General features: G+C 48.2%; 1 protein-coding gene across 6 annotated transcripts in view; it reads left to right on the plus strand.

The window, feature by feature from the left end:
- srgap1a (SLIT-ROBO Rho GTPase activating protein 1a) overlaps window positions 1-15,220 on the plus strand; it is a 290,700-nt gene extending 275,480 nt beyond the window's left edge. For 4 of the 6 annotated variants that reach the window (XM_086009429.1, XM_086009431.1, XM_086009432.1 and 1 more), the window contains exons 19-22: window positions 1,984-2,164; window positions 3,054-3,191; window positions 5,424-5,766; window positions 9,714-15,220. In XM_086009429.1, the coding sequence (XP_085865555.1) occupies window positions 1,984-2,164; window positions 3,054-3,191; window positions 5,424-5,766; window positions 9,714-10,091 (1,040 nt within the window). In that variant the 3' untranslated portion in view covers window positions 10,092-15,220. The remainder of the gene's footprint in view (window positions 1-1,983; window positions 2,165-3,053; window positions 3,192-5,423; window positions 5,767-9,713) is intronic. The other 2 variants (XM_086009435.1, XM_086009434.1) reach the window with 2 other exon arrangements.
- The last annotated feature ends 1,411 nt before the right edge of the window (window positions 15,221-16,631 follow it).

Raw genomic sequence — 16,631 nt, forward strand, 5'->3', positions numbered from 1 at the left:
TGTAAATTGTTTTATAATTAGTGGGCTTTTGCATAAATAATTTGCTACTGGTGGGTGTGAACTCTTGACACTGCAGTCTACTGGTACAGCAAAAGCCCTGTTAATGGGAATCAAAAAGGAAAAGCACTGGAAACATGCAGGTTAACATTTCGAGCAGTTAATGGGGAAGCCTATTTTAAGGGGACGTTCTCTCAGCTTTCCTTCATTCTCCAAAGATTCTACAAAAGGCAACCAAAAAATACAAACTGCAGCTGCCGAAAATCTGAATCAGAGGGTCAGTCAGTAACTGCGAGGTAACGTTTCAGGTGTGGATGCTTTTGTTTCTGCTGCTGAAACCCTCATCCACGCCTTTGTTACCTCGAGACTTGACTACTCCAACGCACTCCTAGCCGGCTTCCCACATTCTACTCTACGTAAACTTGAGGTCATCCAAAACTCTGCTGCCCGTGTCCTAATTCGCACCAAGTCCCGGTTAAGCAAAGCCTCAATTTTAAAATTCTCATCCTTGTTTTCAAATCCCTCCATGGCCTCGCCCCTCCCTATCTCTGTAATCTCCTCCAGCCCCCAAACCTGTCTGCGCTCCATCAATTCTGGCCTCAAGCCTCCCCGATTTTAATCGCTCCACCATTGGCGGCCGTGCCTTCAGCTGCCAAGGCCCTAAGCTCTGGAATTCCCTCCCTAAACCTCTCCGCCTCTCTCCTCCTTTAAGACGCTCCTTAAAACCTACCTCTTTGACCAAGCTTTTGGTCATCTGCCATAATATCTCCTTACGTGGCTCGGTGTCAAACTTTGTTTGATAATCGCTCCTGTGAAGCACCCTGGGACGTTTTACTATGTTAAAGCCGCTGTATAAATACAACCACTTCCTCTTCTTTGGAATTCTCTACCCCAGAGGGCTGTGGAGGCTCAGTCGTTGAGTATATTCAAGACAGAGATCGATAGATTTTTGGATATTACGGGAATCAAGGGATATTGGGGTAGTGCGGGAAGGTGGAGATGAGGTAGAGGATGAGCCATGATCTTATTGAATGGCGGAGCAGGCTCGAAGGGCCAAATGGCCGACTCCTGCTCCTATTTCTTATGTTCTTATGTTACTACTACAGCAACAACAACACCCGGAATGTTAACACCTCTGATCTCTCCACGGATGCTGTCTGACCTCCCGAGTGTTTCTGCATTTTCTGGTTCTATAGCAGTTGCTTGATGGAGGAAAGTTGAATTGAAGGAAACTTTACTGTCTGCTGGCAGTTTCCCCATTAAAATATTTTTGCCAGCTGCTTTTACTGTAGCGCTATTTTCAATCTCTGCGGCAACGCGTCAAGGTTACTCCGACAACCGCAGCCTCCACCTGCGAGAAGTGCAAGAGCAGCAATGTCGTGGGCGCGCCGTCACCTCTGGGGCGCACCATCACCTCCGATTCGCCCACCGTCTTGACTTGGACGTGCGTCGCCGTTCCTTCACGGCCGCTCGTCGGAACCCTGGAATCCCCAGCCTAGCGCCATTGTTAACAGCAGGGTTAACAGAAGGGCCTTGCAGCGGTTCAAGGAGGAAACCCACCCAGCTCATTCTGAAGAGAACTGGGATGTGCATTAAATGTGGCCTTGCCCACATCGCTCGCATCCCGGGAGCAAGTTGAACGAAAAAGATTTTTGAGTGTTGACGCCTCTGAAATAAATTAGAAACTTCAAAAGGTGCATTAAGCTATTATCACTAATCACATGCTTAACCCATGAAGAAAACAGCCTGAAGAGCTTAAATGATACAAAATCTCTTGACGTGTTCTCTTTATCCATTGTATTGATTGCACAGATGACAAAGCGGTGTCCTGATGGTGTGAATTCCTTTTATGTTGTACACACCTTTTAAAGTGTGATGGGGTAAATGGAAGAATACAAGGTATAGCTTTGGGTGTAGAAGATTGAATGTAATGGTACCAATCAACCACTGCCAGTAACGGAGGCATAATGTTCTACTCTGTTTCAGAAGGTGAACCCATTGAAGCAATAGCCAAATTTGATTATGCAGGAAGGTCGGCTCGAGAACTCTCATTCAAGAAAGGAGCTTCGTTACTTCTCTATCACAGAGCCTCTGAGGACTGGTGGGAGGGGAGGCACAATGGGATTGACGGACTGGTACCCCATCAGTACATAGTGGTGCAGGACACGTAAGTGACGGTTCTCATCTTTGTCAATAAAAAGCCCTTTTTTGATGAATCAGTCAGCCTGCGCTAGAACCGCTTTGCTTTAATTTGCATCAGATATCTGGTATGAATGTAGAATTACTCTGGAAAAGTGCATAGATATTGTTACAGCTGTTTGACCCTTGCTGTTAAACTTGGGTGTCAGCTGTGGCTCAGTGGTGTAGCTCTGTTTCCTCTCTGAGTCAGAAGGTTGTGGGTTCAAGTCCCACTCCAGAGACTTGAGCACAAAATCTAGGCTGACACTCCAGTGTGGCGCTGAGGGAGTGTGGCACTGTCGGAGGTGCCATCTTTCAGATGAGGCGTTAAACCGAGGCCCCGTCTTCCCTCTCGGCTGGGTATAAAAGATCCTATGGCACTATTCGAAGAAGAGCAGGGGAGTTATCCCCAGTGTCCTGTGCCAATATCTATCGCTCAACCAACCCCTAAAATACAGATTATCTGGTCATCATCACATTGCTGTTTGTGGGACTGTGCTGTGCGCAAATTGGCTGCCGCGTTTCCTACATTACAACAGTGACTACTTCAAAAAGTACTTAATTGGCTGTAAAGCACTGTGGGACGTGCTGAGGTCATGAAAGATGCAACACTTTCTTCTCTGTCTCTCCTTTCTTTCTGTACTTTATTTTCGTTTGTTCTGTTCTTTCTTTCTGTTCTTTCCTGAAGGTTAAAGAGAAAGGAGCATTAGTTTCGTACAGAAGGGAACAATTAGCTGTTCGGGTCGCCTTTTGCATTTTTAACTTTGACCCCTACAGGTCACTGTAACTTCCTGTTTGGCTGTGAACAATTCTTGAAATTTCTGTACTTGGAAGATCTTCTGAAACTTGACGCTAACTCTTGGCTGTGTTTCTTTCAGGGATGATACATTCTCTGATACTCTGAGCCAGAAAGCCGACAGTGAAGCCAGCAGTGGACCAGCCACCGAAGACAAGTTGTCCTCTAAGAATGACATCTGCTCACCAACTGACCGCATTCCAGATGTTTTTGCAGCAAGGTCAGTTTCTGTTCCACTCAGGACGGTCCCCTAAGCCATTCAGAAATAATTTCTTCTTCGTGGAACTGTCCAGTGAAACGTTACACTTTGAAAAGAAGACGGACAAGAATTGGATCAATACGTGAAGGGAAAAAATTTGCAGGGCGATGGGAAAAGAGCAGGGGAGTGAGATTAATGGGATGGCTCTACCAAAGAGCCGGCACAGGCACGATGGGTGGAATGGCCTCATTCTATCATTCTATGACTGTGGAACCAAAGCTGGAAAATTCCACTTGCTAGGGATGAGTCCAGCATTGCTGTGGAGAAGAACAAGATGAATCACCACCGTACAGACAACATCTATTTGGTTTTATTTGTAGGTGCAGCCTGGATTTTAAATCCTCATTTAAATATTCTTCAGACTTACTATTGCACCTTCTCTTTGGGCTTTAACAGCAGGGGGGGAGTAGCCGCACTCTGCCAGTGTTTCACTGAGAATTCTCCAGTGCAGGACTTGTTGCACTGATTTTTGAAAATGGAATGGATGTCCTTTGACAATTACACATAAGAGCAAATTGTGCTTTTAACCAGTTCTTTAACTTAGTACATCTTTTCATAGTTTAAACCTTTTCTTGTCTTTCTGAGTTGTTCAATAAAGAAAGAACGAACTAGCATTGATTCTCTGAAGTTTAGAAGAACGAGAGGTGATGTCATTGAAATATATAAAATTCTGAGGGGGTTTGACAGGGTAGATGCTGAGAGGTTGTTTCCCCTGGCTGGGGAGTCTAGAACTCGGGGGCATAATCTCAGAATAAGGGGTCGGCCATTTAGGACTGAGATGAGGAGGAATTTCTTCACTCAGAGTGTGGTGAATCTTTGGAATTCTCTACCCCAGGGGGCTGTGGCGGCTCAGTCTATGACTATATTTGTCTTTCGGATGAGTCCCTCAGGTGGACGTAAAAGATCCCAATGGTACTATTTTGAAGAAGAGCAGGGGAGTTATCCCCGGTGTCCTGGGCCAATATTTATCTCTTGGTCAACATCACTAAAAGCAGGTTATCTGGTCATCGTCACGTTGCTGTCTGTGGTACTTCATTGGCGGCTGTAAAGCACTTTGGAACGTTCAGTGGTTGTGAAAGGCGCTATATAAATGCAAGTCTTTTCTTTATATTCAAGGCTGAGATTGCTTTTTGGGCACTAAGCAAATCAAGGGATATGGGGATCGGGTGGGAAAGTAGAGTTGATTAGAAGTTGAGCCATGATCTTATTGAATGGCGGAGCAGGCTCGAGGGATGGTACGGCCCACTCCTGCTCCTATTTCTTATGTTCTTGTACAGGAAACTTTTTTTTATCCGGGACTGGCATGGTGCCGGTTGATCAAAAATTCCAGATTACAGAGAGGTATACTTACCAAGGTACGAGAGCCCCGTACACGGCCACAGGTGCAGGAGCCCCGGTTACACGGCACTTGTGCAGGAGTCCCGGTTACACGGCCACAGATCCAGGAGTCCCGGTTACACGGCCACAGATCCAGGAGTCCCGGTTACACGGCCACAGATCCAGGAGTCCCGGTTACACGGCCACAGATCCAGGAGTCCCGGTTACACGGCCACAGATCCAGGAGTCCCGGTTACACGGCCACAGATCCAGGAGTCCCGGTTACACGGCCACAGATCCAGGAGTCCCGGTTACACGGCCACAGATCCAGGAGTCCCGGTTACACGGCCACAGATCCAGGAGTCCCGGTTACACGGCCACAGATCCAGGAGTCCCGGTTACACGGCCACAGATCCAGGAGTCCCGGTTGCACGGCCACAGATCCAGGAGTCCCGGTTGCACGGCCACAGATCCAGGAGTCCCGGTTGCACGGCCACAGATCCAGGAGTCCCTGTTGCACGGCCACAGGTGCAGGAACCCCGGTTACACGGCCACAGATCCAGGAACCCCAGTTACACGGCCACAGATCCAGGAACCCCGGTTACACGGCCACTAATATATAGTAAAACTTACCTGAACCTACTCCTGAATTTTGCCGGTTAAGAGAGATTTCCGAATATTTAGGTGCCGGTTAAAAGGGAGTTTCCTGTATAGTGCCTTTCACGTCCTCAGGATGTCACAAGTGCTTCATAGCCAATGAATTGTCTTGAAGCGTAGTTACTGTTGTTATGTAGGCAAATGTGGCCGCCCACTTGCGCAAACTATGCCGTGAAAAATGGCCCATTTGATGGCGTGTCTTTTGTTTACCTTGTTCAGGCAGAAGAGGAGGCCAGAACTCCCCCCGACGAGGCGCCCACTGAGGACCAGCGATGGGCACTGTGCGGTGCACCCGGGGCATGGCTTGGTGAGTAGTGCCGGGGACGGTGGCCCCTCGATCACGCCCTCCCACTCCAGCTCCCGCCTTTTCCTCCAGAACCGCAGCATTAACGTCGACAGCCCGGAGCGGCGTCGCCGAGGCGGCCTCGGCAGCCTTTCCAACATCAGCCGCCACGAGGCCCTCAAAAAGATCGAGAGTCCGCCAATCAGAAGGTCTACATCCTCCGGCCAATACACCAGCTTCAGTGAGCATAAACCTCTGGACCCTGAGACAATCGCCCAGGTCTGTGCATGACTTTTTTTAATAGCTGCATTGATGGTTTAACCTTTAGAGTGTTGAATCGCAGAACATGTCCGTCATTCAGTGCAACATTTCCAGAATCATTGCTGCACAAATACTGTCTTGGTTTCAGATCTCAAATCTGTCCTAGTTCGTTTGTTCCATACAATGCTCGACTGGATTCAGTTAGCATGTCACTGGTATCATTACAATATGCCAAAGCCTATTGGACAGTGATAGTTTGTTAGCTCGTCACGCTCAGTGCTACAGCAGGCTAGTGCTAGGGAGTGAGGGGACTGGGATTCTCCATTCAGTAGGTTTTTAAGTATCAGCTGCTGCCATCTGCGGACAGAAGGCAAAGTATTTCCCCCCTACAGCAACAACTTGCATTTATATAGCGCCTTTAGCGGAGTAAAACAAAATTTGACAAAGAACGGCGCAAGGAGATATTTAAAAAGTGCCTTTCACGACCCACCAGATGTCTGAAAGTGCTTTACAGACAATGAAGTGTGTTTGAAGTGTAGTCACTGTTGTAATGCGACAGACCAATTTGCGCACAGCAAGCTCCCACAAACAGCAATGTGATAATGACCAGATAATCTGTGTTTATTACATTGATTGAGGGATAAATATTGACCAGGACACCGGGGAGAACTCCCCTGCTCGTCTTCAAAATAGTGCCGCGGGATCTTTTACGTCCACCCGAGAGAGCAGACGGGGCCTTGGTTTAACGTCTCATCCAAAAGATGGCACCTCCGACAGTGCAGCTCTCCCTCAGCACTGCACTGGGAGTGTCAGCCTAGATTTTTGTGCTCGAGTCTCTGGAGTGGGACTTGAACCCACGACCTTCTGACTCGGAGGTGAGTGTGCTACCCACTGAGCCACGGCTGACACACTAGGTCAGGTGACCAAAAATTGGTCAAAGAGGTAGGTTTTAAGGAGCATCTTAAAGGATGGGAGAGAGAGGCGGAGAGGTTTAGGGCGGGAATTCCAGAGCTTGGGGCCCGGGCAGCTGAAGGCACGGCCACCAATGGAGGGGTGGAGGAAATCATGGATGCGCAAGAGGCCAGAATTGGAGGAGCGCCGCGTGCGCCGAGGGTTGTAGGGCTGGGGGAGGGTGCAGAGCGAGGCCTTGGGTGAACGCGACTTGGTGCAGGTTAGGACACTGGGCAGCAGGGCTTCGGGATGAGCTCAGGTTTACGGAGAGTTGAAGAATGGGAGGCCGGCCAGGCCAGCTTTGGAATAGGCGAGTCTGGAGGTGACAAAAACATAGGATGAGGGTTGCTGCAGCAGCTTGGCTGAGGCCGGGGCGGAGACGGGGCGCCATTAACGGAGGTGGCAGGAGGCGGGCACCAAGTGAAAGGAGAGCAACTGTGTTACTGATGTGCGCCCCCTACAGGCTGGCATCAGAAGGACAGGGAAGCAGATCGCTGCCTGGCCTCCGGTTTGGAAAATGGCCGTTTGGGCACTTCACACAGCAGAACAAAGGCTTTTTTTTAACAAAAAGAAATCCGGTACAAATTGTTCTAATTATTCTGTGAGAAATGGGGGACAGATTTTCAATTTGCTGCCTAGGTGTAAAACATAGTTGTTGCGAATCAGCTGCCCGTTATAGGAGCTGCCCCATGTTCATCTCTCTACTGATTCGGAAATTAATACTGGGCGGCCTTTATAACCGGGTGATCCATAACATTAGGTTGAAGCGGCTGGGCAAGTTGAAAAGCTACCCCTTACACAGGATTAGTGAGGTCAATATATTGATTTTTGGATTACATGTTGCCAGGAGCTAGGGTCTCTGAAATGAAGGATTTGATGCTTTGCAAGGCTGAACGTGGCCTGGTGTTGTTCTGCATCAGTTGGAATGGAATATGTGGAAGGAGACGCAAGGGTTGGAAAGCGAATTTCTTTGGAAAATTGTTATGGCTTTTCACAAGCCTAGTTTAACAAGAGGAAAGTGTGAATAATTTATGTCTGCTTTAAAATCGGTATTGATGTTTGCAATTCTAGGGGATCGTATTTCAGGCACTCGGCCAAAAATAAAACACATTAGCATTGTGAATTAGAAGCTGCGTTATGAATCTGTTTATACAAAGAGATTTGTTGTTTACTAGGAAACTATTTGGGATATTATTTGATGTGGGCTTTTTTTTAAAATAAAAAATAAAAGGACTCAATTTTATACTTGATGTTGTGCCGACACCAAGTTGGAAGAACGAGAGGTGATCTCATCGAAACGTATAAGATTCTGAGAGGGCTTGTCAGGGTAGATGCAGGGAGGTTGTTTCCCCTGGCTGGGGAGTCTTGAACGAGGGGGGTCACAGTCTCAGGATAAGGGGTCGGCCATTTAGGACTGAGATGAGGAGGAATTTCTTCACTGAGGTTGGTGAATCTTTGGAATTCTCTACCCCAGACGGCTGTGGAGGCTCAGTCGATGACTATATCCGTCTTTCGGATGAGACGTTAAACCGAGGCCCCGTCTGCTCCCTCGGGTGGGTGCAAAAGATCCAATGGCATTATTTCGAAGAAGAGCAGGGGGAGTTCTCCCCGGTGTCCTGGGCCAATATTTATCCCTCAATCAACATCACTAAAACAGATTATCTGGTCATTATCACATTGCTATTTGTGGGAGCTTGCTGTGCGCAAACTGGCTGCTGCGTTTCCTACATTACAACAGTGACTCCACTTCAAAATTACTTCATTGGCTGTAAAGTGCTTTGGGACGTTCGGTGGTTGTGAAAGGCGCTATAGAAATGCAAGTCTTTTCTTTATTTATATTCAAGTCTGAGAGCAATAGATTTTTGGACTCTAGGGGAATCGAGGGATATGGGGATAGTACAGGGAAGTGGAGTTGAGGTCGAAGATCAGCCATGATCTTATTGAATGGCGGAGCAGGCTCGAGGGGCCGTATGGCCCACTCCTGCTTCTAATTCTTATGTTTCTTCTTCCCATACTGACTATGTGATGATTGTTGGTTGTATTCTCCACAGTTTTTGGAGTGGACATTTAACGCCTCGTACCAAAACCGTGCCGATTGGAAAACATACCCTTTGGTTCCTGCCCCTAAATCCACTGAGCGGGACGCGCGACTGATGTACTTTTTTTTTATTGGCGTGAATGCAACAGGCGTAAACGCCGCCAATTTCCATTTGGAAAATTCAGCTCTCCCCGCCCGCTCCACGACTGCCACTGCCTGGGGTTCCTCACGGTAGCTGCGTCATGCCACAGTTGCAATTTTATTTAATGTGTGCGTGTGATTAATCAAAATTATTGTTCTTGGCTCTCTCAGCTCTCCGGTGATTCCCTCCTTTATCACCAAGTGAAGAGAAATCGCAGATGGCAACTTTCGGAGCTGTCCATGATGGGTTTTGCCTTTGCCATGGTATTCAGGTGGACGGGGACATGGTTGTGGCACAGATCTCAGCGCTCCTCCGATTCTGGCCTTTTGCGCATCACCCCCCAACCCTAACCCTCCACCATTGGTGGCCGTGCCTTCAGCTGCCAAGGCCCTAAGCTCTGGAATTCCCTCCCTAAACCTCTCCGCCTCGCTACACCTCTCTCCTCCTCTAAGACGCTCCTTAAAACCTACCTCTTTGACCAAGCTTCTGGTCACCTGTCCTAATATCTCCTTGTGTGGCTCGGTGTCAAATGTTGTTTTGTAACGCTCCTGTGAAGCGCCCTGGGACGTTTTACTATGTTAAAGGCGCTATATAAATGCAAGTTGTTGTTGTTGTTGTAGAATGATCCAGAGGTTTGCATTTCCGTATAAGGATGCTAAACACTTGCAAATTAGATTTCTACGACCAAACGGTTGCAAACGTTTAGGACGGTCAGACATAGCGTCAAAGGGAAATGAAGTGCAGAATGTATTTTTTTTTTAAAAAAAGCCAAAGTTAATCTCTGAAAATTGCCTCAAAAAAAACCTTTTTTTTTCCCGTTTCCCCCTCCGGCAGGATATTGAAGAGACGATGAACACGGCGTTGAACGAGCTGCGGGAGCTGGAGCGCCAGAGCACGGCGAAGCACGCGCCCGACGTGGTCCTGGACACCCTGGAGCAGAAGAAAAGCTCGCCGGCCCCCTTCCCGCCCTCGGAGCCGAGGAGCCCGCACCACTCGGTGGTGCTGAAGAGCGCCGACCCTTCCATCCGCCGCAGCACCAGCTCCTCCAGTGACCCCATGAGCACCTTCAAGCCCGTTCTGTCGCCGCGAATGGGGGTGCAGCTCAAACCCCCCGCCCTGAGGCCCAAACCTGTGGTTCTTCCCAAGACCAACCCCAGCGTGGGGCCTCCTCCGTCTGTCCAGGGCTCCACGGACAAATCCTGCACCATGTAAAGAAAGATGATGTTCCGCTCGTGAGCGGACGTAACTTGAAACCATTTTTGGATCAATGTGGGTGGCAAAGGTCATGGATAAGAATATTGATATTTTAATGTTTATAATTGGAGATGTATTCTTTCAGTGTTAGAATATATGTCTCAGTAGTAAATTAACAAGGGCATTTGATTTCCATTTCAAACTGGACTGTTTATATGTGGAACTTACACCAACGTTAACTAAGACTTGAAAACTTATGCTGCAAGAAGTGACTTTTTTTAAAAGAATTAAGTTAACAAAAAGACTTCCCATCTTCTCTTCAGAGCGTTTATTTAAACAAGCAAGGGGAAAACATGATAGCTTTTTTTTGCCTAAAGTTGACGGGAGGAAAATCCTCGCCGGTTTCACGAGACGTATCAAAGAGCAGCCTCAACTGATTTGATCGAATGCTTTGCTTTTGTTAATTACTTCTCTTTCCCCCCCCGCGCCCCCCCCCCCCCCCCCAAATTAACATTCCTTCGGCCTTATTGCCAGATTTTTGCATTATGAAAGCGCTGCTTCGATAATGGATGACCGCGTCAAAAGATAACCACTCGTCACGCTGCTGCCGCCGCCACCGCCTTTTCTTGGTTACACGGATATTTTTTGAAGCAAGCCCAGTGCCTACATCGTCGCCATTCCGTGTACTCCAGCCTTCTACGCAAAGCTGCACGCGCTGTTCATTTTAGACACTTTGATCAGGATACGAGTAAAGCTGGATATTCCGAGTTTACATTGAGAGCCAGGGGCCCCTTGTGGTGAAGTGAATGTTGGCCTCTTTGCTTGCTAATGCTTTAAAAATTCACATGTGCCTACGCCCCCCCGCAGCAAGTCATTTTCTTTAGTGAACCACGGCGGACATGTAAATACCATCGATTCCAGAACACTTGGGCGACACGTCTTGTGTTCGCATTCCCCACTGCCCTCAATTCAATTATTTTTTGTTTTGTACCTGTTTTCCACCCCCCTCTAGCATCACCTGCCATTTCTGGCCAACTTGAGACATGCAGCAGTCACCTGGAGTCCCTTGTCCACAGTTACTGTTAGCTTATTCTCTCCCCGGCCCCACTCCCCCCAACAGCACCTTCGCCACCACGCAACTGTGTCCCAAAAATGAGCGCCATGCTAGGCAGGGAGAAATTTAGCGGGGCTGGGAGGGAACAATAAAATTGCTGCTAAAGCGGGCTCCTCAGTTTCTAGCTTGCACGTCGGTAGATGGAGACTAAGGCCTAGAAATTCGGTGGCGCCCTTGCCTGGGCGCTGGAATTACCGCTCCGGACGGAGCCGCTTGCGCCAGCCGGAAATTCAGTTTCAGCGCCTCAAACGGAAGCGGGGCGCTGCTCGAGGTGCCCCACATCCCCCTTGGGGCACTGCAACTGAATATCGCAACGCAACGTGCCGCAGCGCCACTCGCTGCGGCACAGCGCGCTGTGGTACTGCAGGCCTTCCCCAGCGCGATCAGAGATCGCGAGTGCCGGCAAAAGAGCCCGGCACCGAGGAGAAGTGCCGGGCTCTTGGGACACGGCCAGCACTGCCCGGGGGGGGGGAGGCTCGGGGACGGTGGCGCGAGGAGGTGCTGGCAGGCGGCCAGCAAAAAAAATGGCCGCCCCGCACCTCCCCTTTAATTAGCGCCACTACCGCCGCAGGTAGGCTCCCCTGAACCGGTCACAAATTGTGACCGGCGTTACAGCGGGGGGCGCAACCAAATATCGCGATCGGGGCGCTGCGCACACCGATGACGTCATCGGTGGCGGCGCAGCGCTACAGGCTAACGCTGCCATTAGCGCCCCGCTAAATTTCGCGGGAGGCAAGGCCAGTGGCGCTAAACCCACTAAGCGCCCTCTTTGGGCGCTAACTGGTGGCGCAGCCCACCGAATTTCTAGGCCTAAAGGTCTTTGTCCCCAGACGATGAGCGGTTAAGGAAATTCCACTTGAGGAACAACCACTTTTGTGGGCAAATGTTTGTCATGTTGGCTTTGCAGGGCCTCCGCACGGCATGGACTTTGAGTAATCAGTCGCACTCGGCCAGCAATGCAACTTTGGCCTTCCTACCCAGATAAATTTAAAAGAACTTTACAGACCTTGGCCTGAGCCACCCTTCAACGGGCCTTTGATTGTCTCCTTCGTGCGCACTGCCGCCGGCGTTCTAGACTTGCAGAGTTTCAGCAGAAGACGAAAGTTTAGATTGCCTTTTAGGCTAAATCATTGTTGCACCTTGAATAGTCACCACGGGGTTCATTTTGACTCTGGGCGATGGCGCTAAAGCGGGTGCTATCGGATCAGCCGCCCTTTATACATGGACTTCCATGGAAATTAAAATCGGGAGAGATTTATAATGGACGGCTGATTCGATGGCGGCCATTTTACATATCGGCCAAAGTCAAAATTACCTCTTCTCGGGGAAGAGGCCAACTTTCAGTTTCCCACTAGGATACAGGGTTTAGTTTCATGCTTTGCTTTTGTGTATATAAATGGTCATGTTTACATAGTCACAAAAAGGGCTCCTTGGTTTACATTTCGCTAATATTTCCTGTTTATCCTCCACCCCCCCCTTTATATAATGGTATTAGTCTCCTCCAGTAAGCCTTGCTGACCTCACTCCAGTACCGCCAGCGCTTTCACAGAAACCCCACAGTGCAGATAGAGGCCATTTCAGCCCATCGAGCCTGCACCGACACATATCCCACCCGATCCCCGTAACCCCTACACCAACACGTATCCCACCCTATCCCCGTAACCCCACGTATTTAATCCCCCTAACACTAAGGGTCAATTAATCATAGCCAATCAACCTAACCCGCACATCTTTGGACTGTGGGAGGAAACCAGAGCACCCGGAGGAAACCCACGCAAACACGGGGAGAATGTCTGTGTGGAGTTTGCACAGTCACCCGAGGCCGGATTTGAACCCGGGTCCCTGGCGCTGTGAGGCAACAGTGCTAACACATTCTAAGGAGCTGCATATCTAGGGGAGTGCTGAGAGAAGGTGAACACTTCAAATGTCTCCTCTAGCCATGGTAAAATCGATCAGAAGCCTGAAAATAATGCCCAATTTTACATATTCCGGGCAAAATTACGCATGTATTTCCATTTTTTTTTGTTTCAATTAGATGGTTTGTTGCACCCTTGGTATTTGGAACATGCATGTTTGAATAAGGATGGCGACTACGCCTTAAGTTTGGATTAATTTACATGTTTCAGCTCCATTACAAGCCCCACAGTTGTTGAATGTAGGACAGATCCTTTCAAACAATAGGAATCTGGTCTTGTGGAAGCCCACTAATCCTGATATTTTCCTTCTGTACACTAGTTTTAACAAATTCATAAATGCGCCGTTTGTACGTGTATTTAAGCATTCATTAAAACTCAGGGGAAAATATCAGCATAAATGTTGCCGGCACCAGTTCGTACTGGGGGAACGTGGCTGCTAGTCACTGCGGAGCCAGGCTTAGTGGTTATATATTTTTTAAACAAGTGCATTTTCCCCCAGTCCGCCTGATGCGGATCGCGCGCTCACTGCGGTGAGGCTGCGTCACCCTTCACCCTTCCCAGTGACAAAACTTTGCCATGTAATTTGCATGGGACACGCCTTCCTATCTGCAACTTACAGCCGACGGGTATGTTCAAAATAGCGTTTTTTGTTTTGTTAATACCCGAGTGTTTTTTTTTCTTTCTCCCTGGGGCTCTGCAACAAGTGTTGGCAGGTGACCACCTTCCGTGCCTCTGTAGGTGATGGGACAAACTCTTGGGCGGACGATCAAAGCCCTCGCGTCATGTCGCTCCGTGGTCCAGCTCGGGTGCGCCGCCCTGCCAGGGGAGCGCGGGTCACAAGCACAGCTCGCCCACCAGGAAGGGGGGAGGGGCTCCTCAACATCTGACCCCAGATTCCCCCTTTCAAATCGTACTGTGGCGCATGCCAATATTTCCTTTCCATTTCCAGGGTCCCGCACACGAAACGCTCCCATCGCGTCCACAGCCGATTACCTATGGGAAGGCTGGCTCATCGACTGCTTGCACTCTCCCTGTGGTGGGGAGGAGGGGTTGGAAAAGCCCCACCAAGCCTCACTCCGACCTGACTTGAGACTGGAATACTACCGTAGGGAATCACCAAAGCATAGCCAGCGTGCTACCACCCTGTGGCACAGGGCGCTGGTATATCAATCCACTGTGCCGCAGTCTGGCTACTCAATATTATCTTTTTAATGGGCTGCCTATTCTTTTGCTCCTTTTCACAGGACAACCTCAGAGACTACAGTCGTAAAAGCTACGCGCTTGTACATCCAATACGCGGTTACAGACATATATACCTAGATGTTTAACTTATGATACAAGCTCATTTTTGTCTGCCATTGATTTAACTGACTAAATTTAGTACTTTTTGAAACTTTTTATAGTTTCCACCTTGTGTGGTCTTTGAAAGAAGGCGGTCGTACTTTTAAGGAACATGTAGTATAGAGTTTACTTAAATTAATTTAAAAACAAAATGTACATCAGCCAAAATGGATACCGCAACTTTGTACTGCTCCAAGGTTTGTATATTCAAATAACAATTATACTGGACTGCAGAAATGCTCCTAGTGGATCCTATTTAGCAAAAACAATGTATAATAGAAGTGATCAATTTGACGAATGTTTTCTGGGTGCATTCACGGGAAATAATATTGTAGTCCAAGGCTAGGCTTCTTTAACCTGCAGTTTAAGTGGATTTGTAACAGAGGACTGACGACAGCTACAGACACACCGAATGGTAACTACCACCTACCTGACTTAACTCTGTACCCTTTACTGCCACTTTAGTTACAGATCGTTTCCTATTTGTCGGCCGTTACCCTATTGTGTCAATGTACATCTGTAGTATGTACATGTGGAAGTGCCTTTAAACTTTTAGAGGAACTTGAGCCTTGTTCTGTACTGTTGCATTTCCATTTTCACTCCTTAACTCCGTAGTTTAAAAAAAAATGCAGTTGTTGACTATGTACTGTTAATCAGTTGTGACAATGCACTTTTGTGTATAGTACTGTACATCTGGCATGTAGCATTACCAATTTCAGTATATCTTCAGGTTTGTTCTAGATGTATCTTTCTAATAAAGGAAATTGGTCCATCTCGTTTGGCTTTGTTTATTCAAATGCTCCTCTCTTATCCCTTTGGAAATTTGCAACCTGACTGTGTATATTATCTGCATTATCAACCACTATTGAGCAAGGTCTCACTTGTGACCTTGGACTTTGACACTATCATCAGAGGAGACATGGTACAGGTCTACAAAGAAATGAAAGAAAGACGTGCATTTATATAGCGCCTTTCACGACCACAGGACGTCCCAAAGTGCTTCACAACCAATTGACTTGTTGTAATAAAGGAAACGCAGCAGCCAATTTGCGCACAGCAAGGTCCCACCAACAGCAATGTGGCCAGGACACCGGGGAGAAGTCCCCTGCTCTTCTTCGAAATAGTGGCCGTGGGATCTTTTGTGTCCACCTGAGAGAGCAGACGGGACCTCGGTTTAACGTCTCATCCGAAAGACGGCACCTCCGACAGCGCTGCCCTGGATTGTCAGCCTAGATTTTGTGCTCGAGTCTCTGGCGTGGGACGTGTACCCACGGCCTTCTGACTCGCGGCACTGAGCCACAGTTGACTGCGTATAAATGAACGGTACAGATGAAGTGGGAGTAAACGAGCTATTTACCTTGGACAATGAAAGTAAGAACTAGAGGACACGAGTACAAAGTTCAAAAGTCTTGAGCAAGGTTAGAGAGTGGAGGGAAAAATAATTCCCCGCAGGATAGTGGGTACACAATATATTCCCAGAGAAGGTGGTTGAATTGGGAGTCGATATGGAATCTTTAAAAAGCAACTGGGTGAATATGTGTTAGGAAATGAGATTGAGGGTTATAGAGATATTCATACCCTGTTCAAGGAAGCTCATTAATGATCCCTAAAGTAGGGGCCAACAGGTGTTGTGGAAGGGCAGTGCAGGACAGAATAATCACACATGGACTCTGGATAGAGTGGACCGGGGCTGAACACCCTTGTCTCGCTGGGTTTTCTTATATTGATTTTGTGCTGCTTTTTGAAGCTGTGCGCTCGTTTTAGTGATTATAAATTTAGAGAGTACTTCTGGAGCCTCGATAACTTATAAAACACAATGGATGGCCTCGCCCCTCCCTATCTCTGCCATCTCCTCCAGCCCCACAACCCTCCAAGATCTGCGCTCCTCTAATTCTGGTCTTGCGCATCCCCGATTTCAATCGCTCCGCCAATGGCGGCTGTGCCTTCTGTTGCCGAGGCCCTAAGTTCTGGAATTCCCTCCCTAAACCTCTCTACCTCTCTTTCCTCCTTTACGACGCTCCTTAAAACCTGCCTCTTTGACCAGGCTTTTGGTCACCTGCCCTAATATCTCCTTATATGGCTCGGTGTCAAGTGTTGTTTTATAACATTCCAGTGAAGTGCCTTGGGACGTTTAACAATATAAAAGGTGCTATATAAATACAAGTTGTTGTTGTTGATGGTGTAAGA

Source organism: Somniosus microcephalus, chromosome 16 (assembly GCF_052327205.1).
Source record: "Somniosus microcephalus isolate GS21.2 chromosome 16, FLI_Smic_1.0, whole genome shotgun sequence".
In the NCBI taxonomy this organism is placed as follows: domain Eukaryota; kingdom Metazoa; phylum Chordata; class Chondrichthyes; order Squaliformes; family Somniosidae; genus Somniosus; species Somniosus microcephalus.